At 44.3% G+C, this 27,108-nt stretch overlaps 1 protein-coding gene across 2 annotated transcripts in view; it reads right to left on the reverse strand.

Annotated features, from left to right (window-relative positions):
* Nucleotides 1–27,108, reverse strand: part of PRKCB (protein kinase C beta) — a 317,015-nt gene that overhangs the window by 73,045 nt on the left and 216,862 nt on the right. For both annotated transcript variants that reach the window (XM_034988039.1, XM_034988038.1), the window contains exons 8-9: nucleotides 22,007–22,103; nucleotides 12,305–12,451 (exon numbers count right to left, since the gene is read on the reverse strand). In XM_034988039.1, the coding sequence (XP_034843930.1) occupies nucleotides 12,305–12,451; nucleotides 22,007–22,103 (244 nt within the window). The remainder of the gene's footprint in view (nucleotides 1–12,304; nucleotides 12,452–22,006; nucleotides 22,104–27,108) is intronic.

The following is a 27,108-nucleotide window of genomic DNA, read 5'->3' on the forward strand; positions in this document are numbered from 1 at the left end:
AAACTTCGGATCAAATTTCCTAAGCGTGTTATGTCCGCACATATGTGTGTTAGGTTTTATTTTTAATGGTGGTCACATTAATCGAATATGAAGTCATGTGATTTGGGGGAAATTAAATGCCTTTGCCTCCAGCAGCAAACTGGAAGTTAACAGTCTAGAAATGATTTCTGGCAACTGGGGAGACTTGCTAATTGAAGAAGTACTTCAGGAAAAACTGAAAAGTGATACAGTGGGGAAAAGATGTTAATTGGGAGTTAATAGTGTGGATCAGGGTAGGACTTGGTGGGTACCATCTCCAAGCTGGCTGGACAAAAAATAAGAGCCGGGATACTCAGCGTGCAGATCAACTCAGATGCTACAACTTGGTTATTTCATGATTTATTATGTAAGGCTTTCCGTATTTAAAATAAAATCTCTTTATATGGTTACATATGTATGATTCCAACTATATGACATTCTGGAAAAGGCAAAACCATGGAGACAGTAAAAAGATCAGTGGTTGCTAGGGGGTAGGGGGGCGGGAGGGATGAATAGGCGGAACGCAGAGGATTTTTAGGGCAGGGAAACTATTCTGTATGATACTATAATGGTGGATACATGTCATTATACATTTGTCCAAACCCACAGAATGTACAACACCAAGGGTGAATCCTAATGTAAACTGTGGGCTTCGGGTGATAATGATGTGTCAGCCCAAGCTCATCAGTTGTAACGAATGCACCGCTCTAGTGGGGAGGACGTTGATAATGGGGGAGATTAGCTGAAATTTCAGATCAGAGGTCAGGTTAACAGGTGCTAAGATTTAAGCCTTTTAAAATGAAGCCGAATGACACCTCAGATTTAATCAAGTTAAACTATGGCCCACTAGCAGGGAGAGCTGCAGGAAGTGTGAAAGGAAGTTTCGAATGGAGATCCTTTTAGCCTAGTCAGCTCAGGGCGTGCTATTGTTAAGCAAATGTCACTACACTGAGGAAGAAATGACTCACAGCCACTACTGGGGATGGGGAGGGTGGAGTGGGGAATAAGACTGAAACCTGAAATGCCTAGCTCCTTCATTGTTTTCAATGAAGATGTTTAGTTGTATTTAATTAAAAATTTTTTTGTTTAATTGAGTTGTAATAAGAAATGCAAAAATTTCCAAACCCTGGGCTGTCTCACTTCTAATTACTGATATCATAGACTCGTTAATGAAAATTGATAGGCATCAACTCTAGTTATTGTAGTGTTCTTTTGAGACAAAATCAATACTCGTGACATGGATGCTCCATCAATTGTCTTCGAATCATATGTTGTATTTGACAAGGCTAGATGGTTAAAATACAAGCAGATTTAATTTGACTGTTTTTGTTGTTGTTGTTTTTTAGATGGTTCCTGGGGAAAACAAACCAATAATTGATGCCTTTTACTAAAAGAAAATGCAGTGAAACCCTTAGGGTCCGTCATTGATTTGAACAATCAGGTTGCACAAGGAAAGCCTGTTTCTCTATAATCTGATCTGCCCTGGCTGCACAAGCCTCCCTTTGCTGGTGGTGTTACAGGTTAACAGAGAACGGGGTTTCTCCAAGGCAGAAATGGAGCACTTTGAGTGCAGGTAGGCCGTGTGTGGCTTATTGGTTACGCACTCAGGAGGCAGACTCCCTGGGTGTGAGTCTGCATCCACTGCTGCGTGAATCTGCAAGTCTCTTGTCTCTCTCGGCCTCTACCTCCTCATCTGTAAAATGGAGCTAAAAACAGTACCCACTTGGAAGATGGTTGTGAAGTTTCCATGAGCAAAGCATACCAAACATTTAGACAAGTTCTCAATGCTCAAACTGTATCATCAATCTCTGCAGTGGTTTTCGATGAGGTCAGGACATAATGTGGAATTGGGCAGGAGCGGGGGGAGGGAGGGCGGGGAATGAGACAAACTATGTTTAATCCTATTAACTACCCATCTTTGTGCATCCACAATTTTTACCATGGGTTTTGGGTAATGACAACCTACAGGTTTCTGCTATGATGTTTGTGGTAGAAAAAATTATGGGTTATGCTTTTAGAAACCAGGGATTCATCTTAACAGGACTGTACATTTCTGAACGAGCGGAGCACATAAAGATGTGGTCTAGATGGATATGCGGAGGGTGGCAGGAACCGTGACAGCCCAGTAATTGGACCAGTGGCCATGAATTATTGCCCGAGACAGAGTTTCCATGTTAATAGGCTCTAGCTGACCCTTCGGTAGCAGGACTCGATTTAACTTTGCCTTATTTTTCCCAAAGCATCAGGCAACGTGTTCAAGAAAGCGCAGACTTAAAAGAAACTCCCACTGTGGTCTGTGCACCAGACAGGTTAGCAATTTCCTTTCTTCTCTTAGAGAAACTGCCCATTGCACCTCTTCTTTCAGAGGGTCTGTTCCTATTGTGCTTCCTGATGGATGGCTGGAAAAGCGACCTCACTCCTTGTGGCCATAGCTTTCACTGGATCATAGGGATCCCTGAGCCACACTGGCCCATCAGCTTCTCTTAAAATTCCAGCAGAATCTACATTTGGGAACTAGACATTGAGAATTGAGAGAGATGGTAGCAAGAAGCAGGGATGGCAGCCTGGGGACTCCCAAGATGGAGGCCATGGTTGTTGGTTTCCTGGAAGCTTCCTTGTTCCGGCTGCACTTCCTGCCTTTGGGTGTCGATGAGATGCATGGAAACACACCACGTCTTCCTAATAAAGACCCCCTTTGCTCACTCTGGCTTGACAAGCTGCTCGCAGCAGGGCAGAGGCTTAGAAAACTTGAATTCCAGATATTTCCTTTTCCTCAACATCAGTAATTTTGTCAGGGAAAATGACCCTTGTAACATCTTGTTCAGTAATGGACTTTCTTCTGAGGAGTGAAGGTAGGGGCTGTGGAAGAACAGCAAGTCATTGCATTGAGGAGAGACATAGAAACATCAGGAAGGTGGATGGACCTCGCCAGGATCCGGCAAGATGAGTTGGCAAAAATAGGCTGCAATCAGAATTGCATATGAAAGACTGGGCGCTAGGAGGGAGGTGCCATCATTAGGAGAGAACCAAAGGGAAGGCAGGAATCCAAGATCAGACAGCAAATGTCAAAAGGTTCCCTGAAAGAGGATTAAGGGAACAGGTAGCAAAGACTTTGAGCTGTCTGTGAACCATATGATAAAGGAACTCACCATATGGTGCAAGAAGATAGCAAAGCAGGTTCAAGGAAAGGAAAGTGCTTTTGTCTGTAGGATTATATAACCACGTCTAATGTATGTACGCATATGTGTGTGTGTGGCTCCATATCCCTAATGAGATTAAAATTAGGAAAGACTCCCACATCAGGAGCTCCAAATGACTTAGGAAAGGCCTTTGTTACGGGTTTGAACGAAACTGTTTTTTAATTTCCTCAGGCAATTTCTTCCTGTCTTAACTCGGGGCTGTGCTTGGTTCCAGCAGAAGACACTATAGTCTGGGGCTTGGAGCTCTGGATTGCTCTCTTGTGCACAAACCCGAAGCTCATGCTAGTTAAGCACGCTGGTGGCTTTCAGCGAGAGAAGGCTAGAGGTTGCTGAGGATGCAGGGCTGGGGTGCTTGTGTTGGCAACCGGCACCCACTTTAGCAGGCACATGAATCACAGTCCTGGGGGGGACACGCTCTTTTTAGGGGCTCATGAAAGTGTTTTAATTTCTTTTAAAACCACAAGAAAAAAATGGGCTTTTAGGTTGAAGAAAATGCTTTAACGTATTGTATTAATATATTTGCCCTTATCCCAATGCAGTCACATAAGATACCATTTTTAACTTTTTTTCCACAGCAGAAGGAGGGACCCACAAATGCCATTAAACAGCTCTGCAGCAGTTTTGAAATTGCTGTTCCAAAAAAGACCAGACTAGCAGTTGGGTGGAGATGAGTGGACCCTAAAGCAGAGACAAATGCTGTCCAAGACGGAAAGATACAACAGGAATCACAAAACCTACTTTCAAGTCCTGGTCCTGCCTCCTTCCCGCTGTGTGGTCTTGGGAAGGCTATTCAACCTTTGTGATCTACAACATCCACGTACGTATAATAGGGTTAATGTCAGTAACTACCGTGCAGGGTTGAGGTGAGAATTCATATGATGTAATGCATGTAAATCCATAGCCTGGTCCCAGGCAATTCCTATGAGCTCCATCAAAGTCGGAGACAATGGGGATGGGGTGTGTGGAATTGGAGAGGGAGGAGGGGGTGAAGAGTGGGTGCAGGAGAAATGGAGGTCAAGGGCTGAAAAGGAACCAGCTGAGGAATTACTGCACACACTAGAGATGCCTCCCCTGGCTTGGAGGATCCCACCAGCTGAGATCCACAGAGAGGGGAGAAGGGCAGGGCTGGAAGGGGGAGTCCATTGTCATGAGCCTTCTCAGGAATCCCTGTGATAGCTCACAGGTCCCATGAGCATCTGCACATGGATAGGTGATTGACAGGCAGAGTGATGGGGAAGAGCAGGCAATCTGGAGCCTTCCATCACTATGGGCATGCACTTTGTCTTATGGCAGAGGCTCAGAGTACAACCGAGGCACACAAACTCTGTTTATACTCAGAGGGGAAAAAGAAGAGAGGGGAGAAATGAGAAAATAAGAGGGAACACTGTTAACCTCCTAGAATATGCCCATGACGTGTCGAGGTGACCACTGTTGGGACCAGGAATGCAGGTGTTAAGTATCAAGCAATCAAGAGCACATGTATCTAAACCAAACCCGGTCTGTCAAATGCCACTGGCCATCTGTGTGACTTTAGCAAGTTACTTTAATGTCCTGTCTCTCATTTCCTCTGTAAATGGGAATAACAGCAGCCACACTATAGCGGAAGTGTGAGCCAACACATAGAAGCTCTTACAACAGAGCCTGGCGTATAGTAGAGACTCAAGTGTTAGAGGGTATCATCACCATCATCACCACCATAGAACAGATGTCCCAGGAAGGCAGATACTTTTGTCTGTTTTGTTCACAGCCATTTCCTGTGCACCTAGAAGAATGCCTGGCACATCGTAGCTGCTCAATAAATACTTATCCAACCGAACGAATCCTTAATTATGCCTGTCGGCGAGCAGCTTATAAAAGTGAGGACTTCTCCTAGGGATGGGGCGTGGGTTCCAGTCTCAGTCCCAGTTCCTTTCCCTCATGTCTGCCCTCTGCTGTCATAAGTAGCGACCATGCCTTGCACTCAGATCCAGAGAGGAAGAAGCCAGGGGATCACTGATAAAAACTGAGAAACCTGTGTTTCAGAATCTGCTGAGGGTAGAAGTCATAGTGCAAAAGCATATGGCATGGGTGGGGAGGAAGTGGAGACAGCAAATCTCAAAGGGTAGTTTCAGTCTCTGGATATATTCAGTGAGGAAAGAATGGAGAAGGGAGGGTCAAGATTAAAGGAAAGATTTCTAAGGATAGAGGAAATATTGAGCATGCTTCTCATCTAAAGGAAAGGACGTGGAGGACAGGGAAGATCAGACACTTTCTGTACCTTCCAGATATGCACAGAAAAAAGAAGCGAAAGACCTCATGTTCTTAAAAAATAACAATAGTAATTGAAGTGCCAAATTCTTGTGTGAACATAAGATCTTTAAGACAGTTTTTCACAAAATGGGGTACTTGTACCATCAGCAGTACAAGGACAAAAGCAATCTTCTTTTAATAAATTCTCCTAAAATGTATTAAAATAAATATACAAGTGGTAGATCAAGCCTGTGATTTTATATATATTCTTTTTTTAAGGCAATGCTAAGAGAAGAAAAGGAACTTAAATCTATTTAAAGAAAAATATTTAAGATAGTAAGGAGGTATATACATGACAAAAAAAAAAAAAAAAAAAAAAAACATGTGCATGAATGAACAAGTATTTGGGAAACTTGGCCAAGGCTATATTCAATGCTGTTGTACAGTCTGAATTTTGAGCCAAAGGGATTGACATCAGCACCTTGGACAGTGACACAAACGTTCCATGTCTCTAGGGGTACCTTACTGGAAGGGGCGGCTTCCTAACCCTCAAGTAGCCTCCATAGTGACACTCAGGCACCAATGTCACCAACCCCCTGGGCATTATTCCAGGAAAGTCAAGCACTCAGAGAGGAAGCTGAATGGTGTCTCACCTCTCAGGTTGTTACTTTAAACCTTCTTATATGCATACAGAGCAACAGACCTCAATGGGACTTTTTGAAGACTTAACAGCTATACCTGGGCGCCCAGTTTCTAAGGACTTTCCACTTTTTCCTTTTAATTTCATAAGCTGCCGACTTCTTCCTACTTGATTTATTCCTGGCTTATGCTATGCTTCAGGAAAAGCAGCACTAACACCTGGCATGTTCCATGATTTGAACACAAGGAAATGTCACCAAGAAAGAGGAGTTTGAAGTTTTTTGTTTGTGGATCATGATCACCTGGGAGTCCTGAGGGCTCAATTCAGAAGGTCTTTTGTGTCCCCAAGAAAAATTCCATCCAGAGCTGAAAAGTAGGGAGTGTGGTTGATGCTACTAGCTTTTCCACCAAAATTGTTGTCCCAGCCTCCCTTGCACTGAGGCATGGCCATGTGACTAAATTCTAATAGAGTGTAGGCAGAAGTGATGGGTGCCACTTCCAAAGCAAGACTTTCAAGAAGCAGCTTGCACCTCCTCCATACTTCTCCCCCTCCGCCCTCTGAATGTAGACAAAAACAAGGCAGTAGAGATTAATGGAGTCATATAAGATGGAAGGAACCTGGGTCCCTTAACCACCATATGGAGAGAGTGGGGTGAGGTCAGGAACAACCATCTCAGACTATGACATGAATGAAAATTAAGCTTCCATTATGTCAGAGCCAGTGTACTTTTGGGGGTCTACTTGTTACGGCAGGTGAATCTACCTTAACTATTAAAGGAGTGCAGGTGCCCTGCCCACCACAGAGATCAACCAAGCTGGCTTGAGGGTGGGGTCAGGAAGAGGAGACCTTCTGAGATTTTCATCGACTCCCCCGCCTCCACTTTGTGAAGCTAACTTAACTCATCCTTCAGACATAGCCCAAGAGCCACTTTCTCACAGAAGCCTTCACTGACTTCCAACTAGGGCCAAAGCCCACCCCCGCAGGCTCTCACAGTGCACATCAAACACCACAGTTGCACGTTACATCTATTAGTGTGATGTCCTGACTAATGTTTAGATCCCCACTGCATTTTAAAGTACGCATTTTAAAAAAACTCACAGAATGATACACTGCATTGTACATTTTGTTGTGTGTAAATTTTACCTTAAAAATGACCAAAATCAAATATTGAATTCTGGTTAAATGATATTGCATACATACAGCATTTGGGGATAAAGTATAGCAGTGTCTGTCACTTGCTTTGAAATGTATTAAAAATGGGTTGACAGTGGGGTACCTGGGTGGCTCAGTCAGTTAAGGGTCTGACTTCAGCTCAGGCCATGATCTCAGGGTCCTTGGGTTGAGCCCCGCGTCGGGCTCCCCACTCAGTGGAGAGTCTGCTTCCTCCCTCTCACTCTGCTTGCCCCCTGCTCGTGCTCACTCTCTCTTTCTCAAATAAATAAATAATGTCTTTAAAAAAAATGGGTTGACAGAGACAGACAGACGGATAGATGTGTGATAAAGCAGAACCAGTCAGATGCTAATTGTAGGATCTAGGTAGTGGGTATTATGGATGTTACTGTATAATTCTTTCAACTTTTCTATATTCAGAGTGCTTTTTTTCACAATAAAATATTGGGAGAAAAGTTCAATGAGAGTAGGGACCATGAGTGTATTACATGAAAATAATTATTCTATGTATATTACATTTTATATTATTAATCATAATGCTCTATGATTTGCTTCTGTTTTAATTGATATTGTGTCATGAATATCTTTCCATGATGATAGACAGGCAGACAGACAGAGATAAGAGAGACCTCATTCTTTTGAATGTATCATGGATATACCATTAGATATTTAACTTTCATATTATTGATGAACATTTGAATGATTTTCATTTTTTCTCTATTACCAATCATCTTCCATGACACATCTTTCACATAGACTTCTATGCTGTTGGATTTGAACTTCTTTATGTTAGATCTATGTCCACCACAGCATACACCCGCCCTTCTCTTGCTCCCCACTCCATTAGCACAGGACCTTCCATAGGCAAGAGTCAGGAATATAAAAGAATAAGAGTCTCCATTCAAACTTCTCAGCATAACTTTTCAAAATGATTTGGGTCATATAAATCACAAGCACATCTGAAGTCTCAGAAGGCAGGCAATACTAGCATTAATTAAATGTTTACTGTGGCAGGATTTTTGGATTAGAAGATTCAGGTTTATGATGTAGAGAGTTGTATTTGTGCTCTGTACACACTTTATCAGGTACTTACTGTGTTTACCTTATAAAGTGCACTCATGCAATCAATTGGGGCAGTACGTAGTTGCCCAATTTATATATTTGGAGCATAATTCTATCTCTAGTAATCCCTTGAAAACCACAGAGTTTGAATTCTTGAAAAGTGTAATGGTTGGTAAAGCTGAAGACAAAGATTCAAGGGATCATTAAAAATAGAGAGTAAAACTCATTGTAAGAAAAAAAATTTAACTCTGGATGGGGACCGGTGTTAATCAGAATCAACTGTGGTGATCATTTCACAATATATACAAATATTGAATTATTATGTTGTATATCTGGAATTAATGTTATATGGCAGTTAGACCTCAGTATGAATGAATGAATGAATACACAAAAAAAAATAGAGCACAACGGATAAAACTAGAAAAACAAACATTAAATAATAAATGAGCGATACATTTGAATGCTCCATTACAAAAGTTCTAGAAGGCATTGATCTGTAAGTAAGCCAGACATGCCAAGAGCCCCTGCTCTGGCAAGATAACACTTCCGGGTAAACACTCCTACCTGTTCAGGAAAGTAAACTCTCCAAATTGTCCTTCGTTTCAGAGTTTTTGAAATGGGGCTTACTTGTTTGGAACTCAACGGTCTTCACGCCTACTTCGCCGCGTTTTATTCCCACAGGTCTTAGCAAAAGGCACGTGTCACTCCCTAGTCGCCCCACAAACGATGACGGTGCTTAAGAGCACATTTTTGGGGGCCAGATCTGATCCAACGGACCTGGGGGAGGAGAGGGGTGAAGGCATCACCCCAAAGACCAATCTCTCCCCTCTTTGCAAGGAGGACAGCCACTACCGTGCTGTGGTGTGCTGTTTAAGCGGATCGATCTCTACACCTAGCAAGACTGCAGGATGTTCAAAGCAGGCATTCAAATACAAAAACCACATTAATTTAAAACCACAGTGGGCAACACTGGAGTTGCAAAGGATTACACTCTGTTTTAAAGGATTATCGAGGTTTTTTGTGATTCTGTCTGGCTCTCATGACATACTGTTGTTCTCATCTGTGATTTGTTTGAGGCTGCATCCCCAGCCTGGAATAGAAATCTCAATTATTGTAACGGTTTCCATGGAAACATATGATCTATTTGCTCTCATTTCCTCACTGTTCCCTGATGACCCATTCTCCCGCTTCTCCACCCCCCTCCCAATCCTGATCCTTTCCATAGGATCCTTCTGGCACTTCCATTCCTCAATCAAAAACTCTCCAACCTATGTTGTTAAGTGACCGGAAAGGTGCAGAACTCTGTGTAGAGGATGCGAACCCTTGGGGTAACAAGGACAAGAGTAAAAATGCATATTTATATGTGTTAAATTAGCACATGGGAACCAGAAATATGAAAATTAAATGAACAGAATGGTTGCCTCTGGAGCGCAGCTGCGGTGACCAGGCACAGAAAGGTGTGGATTTGGGTGGGAGCAGATGTCTCAATGTTTATCCTTCCAATATAAGTTTAATTACAAACCACGTGAATACGTCACTTATTAAAAATATAATTTAATTTCTACAAACTCCCCAACAGGCCCATATAATTAGAACCCCTTCTTCCTTTAGGCCACGTCCATCCTTATCATCACTGCAACCCACCCATCTTTGGAATCTAAATGCCCCTGGTCTTCCTAGCACTTTAAATCTCTTGACCTCACCCGTTTGTTTTCTTAATCCCTCGGTTTCTAGACTCCTTCTTTCCCACCTGAGGTTATGACCCTCTTCCTTCTGACTTCCTTTCCAGCCTGGTCTAGATGCCATTTCTATTCATTTATCCAATACACTCTTACTGATCACCCACTAAAAGGTTCTGTTGGATCTGCAGTGGGCAACTCTCTTCCCAGAATCCTTGACTCCCTATTAACCTTCTGGCTCACTGATCTTGCTAATCTCCCCCTCAGCTCAAATCTGCCACCCACTTCCCCATGTCCACACCCAGCTGCTCAGAGGTGCTGGCAAAAATCACACAGAGGCATGGACCACTTCTATCACCGACTTTAGAGATCTTCTCAGTAATCTTGCTGTGTATTCCTGCTGTCATTCCCATTTCGTGCCCAAGCTCTGCAAACTCGGGGCCACCATTCAGATCCCTTATTCTTTCTCAGCAGATGACCTTGTGACCCACAGACAGAGAAAATCGTGCATTCTGTCCAGGCCTTGAATGGATGCAATCCATAGGCACCGGAAGTACCTTGGTGAATAGGACAGAGAAGGTCCCCCTCTTGCAGTGCTCAGTTCTTAGAAGAGAGACAAACCAAAAAACAAAACATATACTATCTGGTGATGGCTGCTAAGAGAGAGCAGAATATAATGGGGAATGAATGCATGGCTGAGGAAGTGGTTAGGGAAGACTTCTCAGAAGAGGTGTTGTCTAGGTTGTGATGGGAATTACAGGAAAGAGCCAGCCATGCAAAGAATAAAGGAAATAGCATCACATAAGCTGTAAGAGAGAAAGGAGATTTGTTTTTTTTTTTTTTTTTAAAGATTTTATTTATTTATTTGAGACAGAGAATGAGATAGAGCATGAGAGGGTCAGAGGGAGAAGCAGACTCCCTGCCAAGCAGGGAGCCCGATGTGGGACTCGATCCCGGGACTCCAGGATCATGACCTGAGCCAAAGGCAGTCGCTTAACCAACTGAGCCACCCAGGCGCCCGAGAAAGGAGATTTGTATGTTTCAAAAACCCAAGGACCACCCTGGCCAGAACACTGTGGGTGACAGGGGCAAGAAAAAGAAGTCACCGGGCAGAGAACCCGGATCAGATTGTAAAGAGCAATGTAAGCCAAGAATGTAGTATGAAATTTATTTGATGTGATGGGAAGTCATTGGGGAGTTTTAATCAGGGGAGTGCCTTGACCTAATGGAACTTTGACAAAATGACTCGCGCTGCTAAATGGAAGTGTATTGATTACAGGTAACAAGAGTGAAAGCAGGGAAGCCAGTTAGGAAATTCTGCAGGAGTCCAGGGGGTATGCACGGTTTAGATTAGGGCTGCATTTGTGATGATAGAAGGAAGTCAGTAAATGCGCGGCCTGCTTTGGCGAAGGATCTGTTAGGATTTGTGAGTGGGTTTCACACGACTAGGGGAGGAGCCAGGTAAGAAGAACTCCAGGAAAAGTCCCAGACTGGGGGCTTGGGCTACAGAGATGGAGAAGAAATTTATATTTTTTGCACACTTGAGTTCATGGTATGAGATTTATATGAGACATATTTATGGCACACCAAGGGATTAAAAGACTCAAAACAACACTAAACAACTCAGGAATACTTATAACACAATCTCGACTTCAGTAAAACAGTGTCTCCTAGTACCTATAAAAGCATCCAGAACCACTCTACGAGTCCCCAGGTCATCCTTCAAATCCGTTGCTCTCTGAAAGGAATGGTTTCCATTCTTGGCTGCAAAAGTGATCTTTTCCAAAAGGCACATCGGATCATGTCACTTCTCAGCCCAAAAACTTTCAATGGCTCCCCACTGCACAGTGGATAAAATCCAAACTTTTCATCACAGCTCACAAGGCTTTGCAGGATCAGGCCCCTGCCCATCTCTACAATCTCACATCCTACAATTTCGCCATGCTCATGACATTTTGGCCCCAACACCCTCTGATGGTCCCTAGAAGGTACCAAGCCCTTCTCTACCTTAGGACCTTTGCACTTGCTATTCTCTCTGCTGGCAACATTCATTCCTACTTCTTGGCATGGATAGCTAGTTCAGGGTTCACCTCCTCTGATGGTCTAAGTGGATCTCTTCTTGATTTGTCCGTGGCCCACAGTACACTATTCATTTTCTTCACAGTTTTCATTACAAACTGTAGTGTAGTGTCTGTTTCCTTTTTATTCTCTCCCTCGCTGGAATGTAAGCCCCATATGAACAGCAAATGTGCCTGCCTTGTTACCTGTTGTTCTGGAGTGGGTGCAGCCCCCACGCCATACCGTACCTTGCCAAAGCTTCCTTTCCCGAGCACCATCAGGAAGTTAAAATCGGTCAGTTTCATTCGGTCTCTGTTCCCGTTGTTGTCAAGTTTGGATATGGTGTTGGTCGTCTTTTCTTCTGGAGCCTTGGTTCCCTGACTGATCTTGGCCCTCTGGCAGAGGAAGCACACAGAAAACATCATTAGGGTTTGAGGATCCCCTTGGAAGAAGCCACAGGAACCTGCCATGAGCTGTGGTTCCTGCAGCTCGCCCCCTCCCCTGACCCGCATCTCAATGAAAAGCATGGCCAACATCTGCTCTGCAAGCCCGAAACCTGGGAGCCACCCTTGATACCCTCGTTTCTCTTTTACCCATCATGCCTCAGCCACCATGGGGAAGAGTCTTTTCTTCCTCCTTGCTGTCTCTAGAATTCACCTGCCTTCCATCTTTACCACCACCTGTCATGTTGCACCTAGACAGCCCACCTTGGTTCCCGCCTCACTCGGCTTTGCATGCAACCAGAGTGAGCTTCCACTTCTTCATACCCAACCAAGTCACCACCTGCTTAAAATGCTTCAGTTGTGACTCCTTAGGTTTGGGCTAAAGCCCTTGGTGCTTTCACTGGTCTACATGGCCCAGTATGACCAGGTTCTCCAACCACCTCACTTCTTGGACCTTCCCTGTAATTCAGATTCATTCTCCTTTCATGTCCCACCTCAGGGCCTTTGCACCTGCTCTTGCTGCTTTGGGGATGGCTATTGTCTCCTCCTTGCCAACCGAGTTCCCCTTGCTTCACATTTTCACTTCCCTAGGGGAGGCTTCCTTGATTGTCTGTCTGGATTAAGTGTCCCTATTTGTTTCCTTCATCTGTCTCACTTCCCATTTATACTGGATGGTAACTGTTCCCTTGTTCTCCCAACACACTGGAAGCTCTGTGAAGGTGCAGACTCTATCTCCGCAACTTCCCCAACAACAAACACGGCTTCCTGCCGTGTGGATAAGTGGATGGTGAGGCCCATGTTGGTCCTCAGTGCAGTGGGGGAGGGTCTCGCTGCTGTGAGCAGCAGAACAGGGACTCAGAATGGTAGCAGATTCCCTGCAATGAGGAAAGAAGAGGAGGTCAGCAGTGAGACCTGCAGCCACCAGGAAAGACTTTGTTCCTGGAGTCGCCTCTAGGGCTAGAATCCTGACTCTGGTGTGGATAAGTGATGTTATCCTGAGGGAGTTATCAGCTCAGGACACTCCTCCATCCAGACATCCTGAACTTCAGCAACTCTCTCAGAGAAAAGGCCAAAGGCCAGAGATGTCCCAGCCCCTCTGTACCTTCTGATTTTGGATCTCTTCTCCTTGCATTGCCCTGGCCTCATTGCTGTTCTCTGAAAGCACTAAACACGCCCTTGCCCCTGGGCCTTTGCACTTGCTGTCCCCTGTGCCTGGAGTTCTTTCCCAGAGCTTCCTCACTTCGGGTAAGACGGCCTTTCCTGGGGCGCCTGGGTGGCTCATTTGGTTAAGCATCAGATTGCTTTCAGCTCAGGTCACGATCTCAGGGTCGTGGGATCGTGCCCTGCATCGGGCTCTGCACTGAGCTTGTCCCTCTCCCTGCTCTTTCTCAAATCAATAAAATCTCGGGAAAAAAAAAGACAGCCTTTCCCAACACCAATATGCAGAAGCTCTCAGCAATCCTCATTCCCCTTACTTATTTTTCTCCATATCTCTTATCACAGTCCTACAAACCCAATATTAACTTATTTCTTAATTCCTCATCTTTGTCCTCACACTAGAACATAAGCTCCATGAGGTCAAGGATTTTGTCTTATTCTCCTTTCCCTGGTGTCTAGAGCGGTACCCAGCAGAGTAGGCACTTACTTGTCTTTGGTGAATGAACCTTTCTAAACCTGTTCAAGCAAATGGAGATCAGGACATGAGAGAATGTATCTCAGAGTTCTTAGCACCATTCCTAGCACATAGTAGGTGCTCTATGAATGGCAGCTATTATAGTTGTCTTATTATTCAGTTGTCTTTTTTTTTTTTAAAGGATTTTATTTATTTATTCCAGAGAGAGAGAGAGGTAGGGGGAGGAGCAGAGGGAGAGGGAGAAGCAGACTCCACGCTAAGCACGGAGCCCAACACAGGGCTCGATTTCAGGACCCCGAGATCATGACCTGAGCCAAAATCAAGAGTTGGACACTCCACCGACTGAGCCACCCAGCTGCCCCTATTCAGTTGTCTTTTAAAGACAAGGAAGCAACAAACATTTTTTCAGGGTTTTGAATATTGGGAAAGAGTCATTCATTCAAAAAATACTCATGGAGTACCTGCTACAGGCCAGGTGATGCTCTAGATGCCGGGGATCAATCAGGGAGAAAAACAACTTTGGATGTTCAAAGAATCTACCCCACAGCAGGGACTGGGTCCCCCACCCTGTGTCAAGGATATTCTGGAGTTCTCCAGGTAAACAACTTGATGTCAGCAGCAGAAACAGCATTAATGGAGCAGAAAGCCGGACACACTTGAAAAAGCAAACACTGTTTAGACTGGCTGGAGCACAGAGTACAAGGTAGATGTGGCACGGGATACAGCCCAAAGGCAACAAGGACCAGGTAAACAGTCTTAAGAGGTCAGAGCTGATTCTGAGCGTGAAAGGCTTTAGGGTGGGGTCTCTGGGTGGCAAAGTCGTTAAGCTCCGACTCTTGGTTTCCGCTCAGATCATGATCTCAGGCTCGTGAAATGGAGACCTGTGTTGGGCTCTGAGCTCAGAGAGGGGTCTGCTTGAGATTCTCTCTCCCTCTCTGTCTGCCCCCCCAAATAAATAAATCTTTAAAAAAAAAAAAGGCTTTAAGGAGGCCATGGCATGATCATATTCCATTTAGAAGATAACCCTGGATCCAGCGAAGAGACCCATTCGAAGAAGGTGAGTATGAGAACCACCAGAAAGAAATGACCACAGTCATCAAGGTGCAAGATGGTGGGGCCCGACCTCGGGGGTATCTGTGATGCAGATGGAACAAAGTGGATGGATTTGGAGGTAGACTCATCAGAGCTGGGTGCAGCCTGGGAGAGAGGGATAAGGGATGAAAGACGAGTCCTTGGCTTCTGCGTTGAGCACCTGGGAGGACAGGATGGTGGCACTTCCCACTCAGAGGAGGAGCAGAGGAAGGGCAGATTTGGAGGTGTGGGCAAGACTGGGAAAAGCTTGACTTTGGGCATGTTGAGGCTCCCCCCTCCCCACAGTGGCATACACTGCAAGGTTTATTTCTCCCTCAGAACGTGCGTGTTCATTGTTGTCATCCCATTTGTGCTGCTGACAAAGCATCCACCAGTTTTCTTCTTTTTGTAATTAATGTTTCACAAATTACAGTGGAGGGGTGCCTGGGTGGCTCAGTCAGTTAAGAGTCTGACTCTTGATTTTGGCTCAGATCATGATCTCAGGGTCATGAGAGCGAGCCCCATGTCGGGCTCCGTGCTCAGTGCGGAGTCTGCTTGGGATTCTCTCTCTCCCTCTCCCTTTGCCCCTCCCCCTGCTCAAGCGTGCACTCTCTCTCTCTTTCAAATAAATAAGTAAATCTTTAAAAATAAATAAAAATAAAAATAAAAATTACACTGGATACACTGAAATGTATAAATCTTAAGCATATAGTTCTATGAATTTGGACAAATGTATACACCCATGAACCCAAACCCCAATCAAGAGAGGAAACATTTCCATCACCCTCAGATAGTTCTCTGTGCCCCTTCCCAGCCAATCCTGCCTCCTACGAACACCATCTCTGTTCTGATTTCTATTCCCATAGGTCAGTTTTGTTTGTTCTTGAACTTCATTGAATGGAATCACAGAGTGTGACATAATAAGGAATATATATTTGTTCTCTGCTCTTGGCTCCTGATGCAAAGCTCCTAAAACTCCTGTAATTTCCTGATAGGAGTATCTTTTATTCTAATGAGGAAACTCTTGGTGGGCTCCTAGATGTGGGATGGTCACCCGAAAGACCAAACCACGATTAGAAGCTTATTACTTTCAGCCCCATCCCAGGGCTGGAGATCTGAGTTAATAATCGATCATGCCTCCATGATGAAATCTCCATAAAAATCCCTGAACTACAGAATTTGGAGAGCTTCCAGAATGGTGAATCCCAACCCTGTGGGGGATGGAAGCTCCCACACTCCTTTCAGACCTTACCCTATGTATCTCCTCGTCTGGCTGTTCATCTGTATCCTTTATCATATCCCTTTTATACAATAAGCCAGTTCTTAGAAATAAGTGTGTCCCTGAGTTCTGTGGGCCGTTCTAGCAAATTATCAAATCTGAGGAGGAGGTATAGTGGGAACCCCTGATTGGTAGCAAGTCAGACAGAAGTGTGGGTGACCTGGGAACCCACCATTTGTGACTGGAGTCTAAAGTGGGGGCAGCCTTGTTGGGACCGAGGCCTTAACCTGTGGGGTCTGTTCTAACTCCAGGTGTCATCTGGGAATTCAATTGTAGGACACCCGGTTGGTGTCCACAGAGGACTGGAGAATTTCTGGGTGTGGGAAACCCACATATTTGGTGAAGATTTGTCAAAGTCTGACAGGCTTCCCTTTATGGAAGAAGTAGTCTTTTGCATCTGGTTGCTTCTGCTCATCATCCTGTTCTTGAAATGCAACCGTGCTGTTGTAAGAGTTAGTAGTTTGCCCCTTTGTCTTGCTGTTCATTGTTTACGTTTATCCATTCTCCTCTTTATGGGCATTTGTGTCCTTTCCACTTTGGGGCTATTAACAAAGCTGCTGTGAACACACATGGTCAAGTTGTTTCGTAGTAAGATATGTTGAGATCTGAGTGTCTCTGGGAAAGCCAAGTATCCATACCCAGAAAGCAATGGCCTCTGTGGGTTTGAGACTGAGAAATGGTATCTGAGCTAGAGACAGAGGTGTGGGGGGGTCAGAGACATAGAGCCGGTGGTTAAAACTTGAGCAGCATGAGCACCTCAGGGAGATCGTAAAGAAGCAAAGTGCCGAAGACAGAAGTTGTACTGCCTTTTTTGGACCGTATCTTTCCATCATCCCAAATCCTTACGTTCCGGCCCCCAAGTTTTTGCCCAGGCTGTCAAACACATTCCCACCTTTCTCCCCGCCCTAACATCTTCCCTGCCTTAGGAACACATCTCCCACCTTCTTTGAATCCTGACTCAGGACCCACCTGATCCACACACTGCACTGTCCAACCTGTGAGGATCCAAATCCTGACCATCCCCTGGTCCCCAGGCCTCATCCTGGCCCTCAGGGGGACACCCCAGGTCCCAGTACAGCTTGCTGGTGAAGCATGAGTAAGGGGCTTCAACTTCCCAATTTCTCCATTTGGCCTTGCTTCGTGGAAATTTTTTTTTCTGTCCTTCAAGGAGCAGCAAGTAGCCACCAGCTTCATCCCTCTGTCCTGCGAGCAAACTTCTCCCCTCTGAATTTGCTTCTTTTTTTCCATAGGTATAGGCTATAGACCTATGATGTCTGGACCCCCTTCGAAGCCATAGTGTTTGTGTCCCCCCATGTAGGTGATAATGTTTGTGTCTTCCCCTCCAAAATTTACATGCTAAAATCCTACCCCACAAGGGTGATGGCATTAGGAGATGGGACCTGTAGGAGGGGATTAGGTCATGAAGGTGGAGCCCCCATGGGTGGGATCAGTGCCCTCATAAGAGAGGCCCCAGAGAGGTCCCTCAGCCCTTCCACCAAGTGAGGACACAGTGAGAAAAGAGCCATCTAGGAACCCGGAAGGGGGCTCCCACCAGAACATGACCAGGCTGGGGCTTTGATCTTGGACTTCCCAAGTTTACCGCAGTCCCCACCACACCCTACTGTCTGACACCAAGCTTTTTCCCCTCCTTGTTATCTGTCTGGCTCCTGAAAACATTTGGGCTTGTGACCCGACCCAGTGAACCTTTGAAGGACAAGAAGCCCATCCTGTGTCCCTCTGAAAGCCTCCTGATCCCCAGGACCCTCAGGCCTAGCAGGTACTCCATCAAAGAGCAAACATTTTAAAACTGAGTCCCAAATTAAAATGATCCTCTATCGGGCTGGGTTGGATATGTCTTCAGAAACAGGAATACACTAATGGTTGCCTTTTTATGTCTGCAGTTCGGAGCCCTAGAAGTCGGTGCTCAAAGAGAAAGCAAATAGACTACACTTCTGAGCAAGGAGCCCTGCCTCTTTCCAGACTGCATTGCAGGGGGGCAGAGGTGCCTCGGGACCCAGTCTCCGGGGCTACATTTCAGATGATTAGTGACGGCCCTGGCTTCAACTACAGACTCCTCTGCAATTACGAGGGGCTCCTACAGGTACCCCGGTACCCAGCAGCAGAGGTGAGACCTCAGGAGGCTTGGAGTCCCCACAGATCCCTCCCAATCCCCAACCGGCTCTTCCAAAGCCCAGAAGGAATATGGTCGGAGCTCTATTTATTCCAAGGGGGAAGCTGGTAATGACAACAATGGCCTGACATTTGAATGCCATGACGCGCCAGACGCTGTCCTAAATGCATTATCTCATTCGATCCTCACATAACCTTAGAAGCTAAGAAGCGACGTGCTTCCCCCATTTTACAGATGGGGAATCAAAGCCTCAGAGAGAGAAAGTAACTTGCCTACAGTCACCCAGCAGGAAAGTGGCAGAGCCGGATTCAAATCTGGGCAGCCTGGAGCTTGAACCACCTGAGTGGAACAGGGCTTCACTTGCACAGATGAGACCAGGTGTCCGGCCAAGACCCCCTGGTGCTCTCCTCTCTACACCTGGGGCTCCTTACCGCTCACACCTGCAGCTCCATCTGCAGGCTCACATTCTGGCTGCAGGAGCAAGCCGAGCCCACAAGTACTGGCCAGGGAACTCCCCCAAAAGCAGCCACCAGCCAGCAACAGAAGTTGAGCTGGTGGATGATACTGCAGTTTTGTGCCCCCCAATTGGTGCCCCCCAGGCACACATCCAACTCCCAGAGTTCTCCGGCGTGCTTAAACCCCAGCTGCCCACGGTGCTAACCTGCTTCATGATACACACCTCCTCTTCCCCTCTCGGCAATGACGCTTCCTGGGATCACCTCCCAAAGAAACTACTTGCACTTGAATCCTTATGGCCTGTTGCTGGGGAAACTCAACCCAGGATAATGAGCAGCTAGCTCTGGGATGGTAAAAAGTTGCTTAACCTTACTGGGACTCCGTTTCCTCATCCATAAAAGAAAAACAGGGATGCTAATAGTATCTACCTGCAAGGGGGTACTGCAAGGGTTAAATACGCTAATATTTCTGGAGCATTTAAAATAATAAATGGCCCAGAGGAAGCACTGTATGATGTAAGAAAATTCTGAGACCGTCTGAAAACCCACTCTGAACCATCCAAAATGGAGTTTTCCCTTCACTGACCCAGAGACAAGCCCTTGGTCAGGCAAAAGCCCACACCCCCCACCAGACCGAGCCAACTGGAACATTCTGAAATACACCACGGACAGCCACCGTACCAAGCTCACCCTGCCGTGAAATTCTATTACCCCAAGGCCAGCAGCTCGATTTTACCGTCACTCAGAATTTCTCCACATTATGAGGCTTGAAAGTAATTTCTGAGTCATTCTGGGTGCTAATTGGTTATTGCACAGGGATTACATTTCTCACGTTCAAGGTCACCTGAAATTTCTCTGTGTGTCTGAGAACAATTTTCGGTCTGTTGGAAACATTTTTTTTTTAATCAACAACTACGGTACGGAGCAATTATAATTCAGGCATAAACAAGCGTTTGCGGGCTCTCGCTAGAAATAAACGGCTGCATTTTGTCACGTGCAGATAAAACAGTCCTTTACTCCACGCCAATAACTGGCCCCGACAAACGCTATGTTCACGTAGGAACTGTTCTCCTTGGTGTCCTGAAATGTCACCCCGGCTGCCCTAGGATGGAAGAAATCATTTTGCAAACTGAGACGCCATTTTATATGAGAAAAGAGTGGCCTTCGTTTTTTTTTTTTTACCCACATGGGTGCATTTTTAATACAGCAGCAAATGAGCACAGCTTCATCAAAAAGTTGAGGGAAAGAGATGGAAGGTGTTCTCTGGAAGGACTAATCAAGAGTGTCCAGTTCTTGGCTCCACTGCGTGGGATGTCCTTTTTCCGGCTCATTGGGGCTTGAGCCAGCTCTATGGGAATAACCTTCCCTTATCAAGTTCGCTGGAGAAATGGCTGATAAGCTCAAGGCCAATGTGTTCATCCCACTTGTTTCCAGGAAGGGATAGCCCCCTGGGTCAGACCCATCACCACTGGCTTTTGTGGAGGACACACAAGGGTCAAAACTCAAGTGCTATTTCTGTCAAGTTGAGGGGGAAACTAACATGGATCTTGGAATAAAAGCCAAAATCCTTGCCAAGGCCAGCACAGCCCTTCTACTACTGTGATGACAGCCTTACCTTGAACTTACCCTTTGCTCTCTCTCCTCTACCCACACTGGCCTTCTTTAAGTTTCACATAGTTGCTAAAGAAGTCCCTGCCACAGGGCCTTTGCACATGCTGTTCTCTCTGAATGGAATTTTCTTTTCCCCTCTCTACTCCGTTAACTTGCACCATTGCCACCTCAATGACACCTTCCCTGTCCTCCTGTCCCCAGCTCTTATATATGTTCTCAGAGTCAACATGGACCTCTCTTTTATGGAACTTTACCTGGTCACGAGTTTTTTTTTTATTTGCCTGCGTGATTATTTGCTGAATAACAATGATAATAATCTATTTCATTTTAGCTATTTTATACAATTTTTTCGGAGTTAGCAGGCCAACACTGTTTATCTAGAACTGATGATTTCCCATCAGGCTCAGTATATTGAGTTTGTACAAACAAAATAATGTGTTTTCCCTTATGAAACTACTTTAAAATCACTCAATACACATGTAATGAAAGAACTCAAACTCATTTTCCCCAAAACATTTTCTTTGTAAAACTGGGATGCGTCTGCAACTCTCACACAGTTGAAAACGGGGTCTATTGGCTCCCCAGAAGGGAAAGGGCTTAGCTGGAGTAGAAGCAGAGCCAGACTGTAGCCCAAGGTCAGGGCCAAGGACTCTTCTTCAGAAGATATACCCATGGGTATTTCATGAAGTCACCAGCACAAACTATTCCATTTGTTAACAGTACAGCACCATCCCACCAATAGATCCAAATCCAGATTCTATCTCTCAGCAAGTCTGGTTGACTCAGCCTCCAAAATAGAGCACTCCTCTCTCCACTTCTTTCATTCACCATTACTACCATCCCAGCCCAAGCTACCATCAAAATGACCTGAGAAGGGGCACTCCTGGGTGGCTCAGTCGGTTAAGCGTCCGGGTCTTGATTTCAGTTTGGGTCATGATCTCAGGGTCGTGAGATTGGGCCTTCCATCAGGCTCCATGCTCGGCATGGAGTTTGCTTGTCCCTCTCCCTCTGTTCCCCCCTCCCCCTTTTCTATCTCTAAAATAAATAAATAAAATCTTTAAAAAAAAAATGACCTGAGAAGTGAAGGAGCACTTTCGAGTAAAAGTCTAAATCTAAATGAGGACAAGGAGGAAGGAATGACTTCACAAAGCAGGGTATGCTTGGTTGGGGTTTTGCAGGATGCATAGGAGTTTTCTGGGACTCAGAATAACATTGCAAAGGCACAGAGTCATGAAAGGCCTTGGTAGAAGGCCTTTCATAACCAGAGCCACAGCATATGAGGCAAACTCAACCATTTCCCACTGACGGAGAAAGAAAGACAGCTCACCTCAAATTTCTGCCGTAGCTCTTCATTGCCTTCACTTCCTTCCGGCGGCACAGGCACATTGAAGTACTCGCCTTCCTCCTGGCTCAGCAACTTAAACCTAAAGGGAGACAGGGAGACAGGACAAATTCCGTGACCTGACTTGATATTATTTTGTCAGTTAGGATAAGGAAAGGAAGACTATAGACAGCTTTACCTTAAAAAAATGTGTTGAGGGTTTTTTCTTTTGGGGGAGGTGTGCGCGTACGTGTTTGCAGCCAGGTATGCTACGTATTTTTGTAATTATTCCACAGTTTTCAGAAAAAAATTAATAATCTGTGTTTATGCAGTGTTCTGGCTCTGGCTCTGTCTCTCATCTCCACACATACACACTTTTCTTAGTTCTCTCATTCAGTCATTCTGTATGTTTTTACTACTTTTTGTCTGCTAAGTGCTTTCTTATTCTGAAAGAATGCTAGGAAGATCTCCCATGGTCGATGGATCACAGCATCCTGGCTCTCAGCAGCATTTGGATGACTATGACCTTGTCTCCATGATGCTGTTTTCTCTGCAGACACCTTCCCAAAGTGCCCTGTATTAATCCCTTGAGAAATGACATCCCTTCGTTGGTTAATTCCCCAGCTCCGGAGTCAAACTCTGCCTGGATCCAAATCTCACCTCTGCCCATGCCTCCTTGGGTCACTGGATAAACTAGCTAGGCTCTCAGCCTCAATTTTTCTCATCTATAAATTGGAACAAGAGTTTTTTTCAGGGGCACCTGTCTGGCGCAGTCAGAGCATGTAACTCTTAATCCCAGGGTTGTTAGTTCAAGCCCCATGTTGGGCATAGAGATTACTTAAAAAAAAAAAAAGTCTTTTTCATAGGATTACTGTGGAGCTGAGACATGGTGACTCATGCAAAATGATAAGCACAGTGCCTGGCATTTAGCAAGTGATAAAAGAAATCATCATCATCATTATGGATATTGACATTATCCTAATAAACAAGATGGCTTTCAGTATGTTTTTGACCACAAAGATGCTTCCAGCTACTCAAAGGGTAACATGAGAGAGAGGAAGGAAAAGGACATCCCAAAGACATCTGAGTCGCTAGAGGGAAAAAACATCCCGGAGCTCCTCACTCCCAAAGAAAGACTTCCTAACCCAAATACACAATTTTCTTAATGATTTTTTCCTCCATTCACAAAACTTCCTCAAGCAGCTCCTAAAAATAGGAGGAGAGGTGATTCAAAGCAGAGGTGCTTTTTCGCACCCCTACATCTGTCTCCACATTTAATATTCAATTGTCCTCAGGGTGCATTGGGTGGCTCAGTCAGTTAAGCATCTGCCTTGGGCTCAGGTCATGATCCCAGGGTCTTGGTCGAGCCCCATGTCAGGTTCCCTGCTCAACAGGGAGTCTGCTTCTCCCTCTGCCCCTCCCCCACTCTCTCACACACTCTCTCTGTCTCTCAGATAAATAAATCTTTAAAAAAATAGTCAATTGTCCTCTTCCCAATTTCCAAAAGAAATACAAAAATAAGAGAACATCTGTATTTTTGTTGGCAATCAAGTAGGGTGCTATCCACACAGCAGCAAAGTCTAGGAGCTCCCACAAATTAAATAATAGTAAGAGAACACGGAGCAGTGGTTGGCAAACATTATTTGCCTTTGTGGATTTTGCGAAATCTGGATATTACGATCCACTTCATGGTTTTCATTATATTGTCTCCTTTTTAGATAGCATACTCACTTTTAAAAGGAAGCCGACAGGTTACAAGTAGAAAGTAACTGTAAAAAAATAAACGTAAGCAAATCAAAGTGACCCAAGTCCGAGTTGACGGCGTTACTTACCAAAGGCTCTGAGACTAATGTCTGCCCCTCCTTGTTAAAATGGGAGTTCAGCCAGCGGCGCGAGTTGAAGAACGTTACGGGTACAGTAACACTGGCTGAGACTTTCTCTCTGTGGTAATCTGAAGGTTTGAAGGAGCACTGGCCAAAGAACAGCTTGGCCAGGGTACCGTTCAGTATTACCAATGCCCCAACCATGTGCCATCTAAACTATGTATGGTCTAAGCCACTTTGGAAACTACAGATCAAGGGGGACTGACCAGCGGTGACCAGTCAATGGGACTCCTGACAGAATCCCACTAACAACCCTGGGCCAGACCACCAGGGACTAGATGACAGCCACCCATTCTGATCCATATTCAGGAAGGATGGGACATGTCACGGTGCCCTCGCTATGTGTGCTGGAGCCAGTATGCTGTCCCTATTGCCCTGAATAGACTTGTGTCTGTTAGAAAAGAGAAGCAGGGACCCCTTTCAACTTTGACATGGGGAAAATGTCCCCCTATAGGGCAGTAGGGCTGACTGTTTGTTGTGTAGCTGTTTCCAGCTGTGGATCTTTCCAAAATGGCTCTAGGGAACAGGATCCCTGTTCTGACAAAGAAAAATTCCAAAAAATACAAAAGAGTCTCCCTTCGTCTGATTTTGAAAAATTACAACTGGGACACTCATCATTCCTGTGCTCATCTGCCTATAAGGATGGGCAGATACAGAAGAATAACAGGATGTATGAAAAACTCAGTCAAATAAAGAGAAACAATTAGAAATCAGATAAGTACCTCCCATGAAATAGTACTATTGCCAAAAGAGAGAAAATTCTAAAAAATATCTAGCTCATACTTTTAATGAGATTCAAGAAGTTAATGCATCTTTGAAAAGGGAACAATCTGAGATTAGGAAAGGCTACTTTCAGAAGGAAAATATAATTACTAAATTTAAAAATCCACTGGAGATAATGAACACTAAGATGGATAATTCAGATAACAATTAGGGAATTGGAAGACAACCCTGAGAAATTTTTCTGGCAGTTGAACCTGATATTTATTATATTGATTAGAGTTGAACTGAATATTTTGTATACCATTAAGAAAAATGCATATTACCAAAATTAATATACAACATGAAAGGAGGGAATATAGCAACATGTATATCAGGAAAGACATATTATGATCCATCTTATGTAAAAAGTTCTTACAATTCAGTAAGAAAATGACAGGCAAAATCAGGACATAGTCATTTATAAATACAAACAAATGGCAATATACAAATGAAAATATTCAACATAATTAGTAGCAAAATATGTATGATAATGAAATTATGTAAATATGTATACTTAGTAACAAAATATGTATAATCTTTGCATTGTATCTGAAATTTACAATACCAGATGTTGACAAGTGTGGGCGAAATGAAAAGTATCACGCAGCACTGGTGAGAATGTAAATTGAAAAAAACTGCAGAACAGTTTGGCAACATTTTAATAGTACATATGTTCTCAAAGCCATGGATTCCAGGATTAGGAATTTCTTAGGAAATCATTAAAGCTATGCACAGAAGTTTTGCTGCAAGTATGTTTACTGTAGCATTATTTATCTAGGTAAGCATTACACATCTTATAATAAGAATATGATTCTGTAAGTTGAGGCAGATCTATAGAACGGGCCACAGGAAAATGATTTTGCCTAAGATTACTGAATTATAAGGAAATGTGTTCATAATGCATTGTTAGATGAAAAATGAGGGCTGCTACACAGTATGTATGGTAAAATTTCATTTTTTGTTTCATATACACACACGTGAGCACAGACACACACACATGCACACATACGTAATACACACAGAAAAAACCTCTTAATAATGTCAACAGTGATTATCCCTGGACAATGGGATTCTGGATAGTATTTTGCTTTCTTATTTACATTTTTCTAATAATTATTCAATTAATAATAATCACTACCACTTACTGAGTGCTTACTATTCACCAGACACTGGGCGCTTCACTTATATTAACTACTTCAGTATCATAACAATCCTAGGACATAATTACTGCCATTATCTCCAAATGAGAAAAGGAGTCAGAGAGGCAAAGTAACTTCCCCAGGGGTACACAGCTAGGAAATGGAGGAGCAGAGACTCTAACCCAGGAAGTCTGATTCCAAAGCCTTAGTTTTTTGGGGGGAGGGGTGGGATTTGTAGTAAGACCAAAATGACATTATTAGTAATAACAAAAGAAAACTTAAAGAAACATAAATTTAAGTTAACAATTATACAATAGTTGTCTGTTCGCAAGAATACAAAGAAAAGAATGAAATAGGAAAGGAATAAAACCCCTCAGAATCTGAAACATCATGATGGAAATGTGGCAATTATGACCATAAACATTAAAACATTTCCTTAGGGAAAAGAAGAAAGACTTTTGGATTCAGGTCTGGTTTTTTGTTTTTTGTTTTTTGTTTTTCAATCCAATAACATGCCACGTGTTATACCAAATCAAAGGACTGAGATTAAACATAAGAAAATGGGCAGGATCCACTAGGCAAGAAGTATTTACCACTCTGCAACCAAAGGAGACATGTTGAAAGGTCAATCAGATGTCCTCATCTATTGGCTCCTCAACTTACTCTGGGCAGAAGTTGAAGTTCCTAAAAGGCCCCTGTGGGATCTGCCGAGGCCCCCTCATCCTGCCAGTCCTTGCTCCCCACTGATACCCCTTTGGAGATCCAGCTCCAGCCACACAGGTCACTTCGCTGACCCTCAAACCTACTAGGCATACTCCTGCCTCAGGGCCTTTGCATTTGCTGTTCTCGCCATCTGGGACAATCTCTCCCTAGATTTCCACAAGTTCATTCCCTCACCTCCCTTCAGGTCTCTGCCATGTGTCACCTTTTCAGTGAGTCCTTTCCTGAGAATTATATTAAATAAATTGGAGTATCACCCTCCTCCCACCCCCAGCATTCCCTATCCCTGTTTCTTGTTTACTTTTCTCTATAACATTTATTTAAAAATTTTTTTTTAAGTAGGCTCCATGCCCAGTGTGGAGCCCAATTAGGGGCTTGAACTCATGACCCTGAGATCAAGCCCTGAACTGAGATCAAGAGTTGGACGCTTAACTGACTGAGCCACCCAGGCTCCCCTCTCTATAGCATTTATCAGCTTCAAACATGCTATTTTTTACTACTCATGTTTGTTTTTTTTTAAATTTTATGTATTATTCTCCAAATAAAAAGAAATCTCCATGAACCCAAAGATTCAGTATATAGGTACTTGCTATGTATATTCACT

This window comes from Mirounga leonina, unplaced genomic scaffold, assembly GCF_011800145.1.
Source record: "Mirounga leonina isolate KUSES-001 unplaced genomic scaffold, KU_Mleo_1.0 Mir_448, whole genome shotgun sequence".
NCBI classification, from domain to species: Eukaryota; Metazoa; Chordata; class Mammalia; order Carnivora; family Phocidae; genus Mirounga; species Mirounga leonina.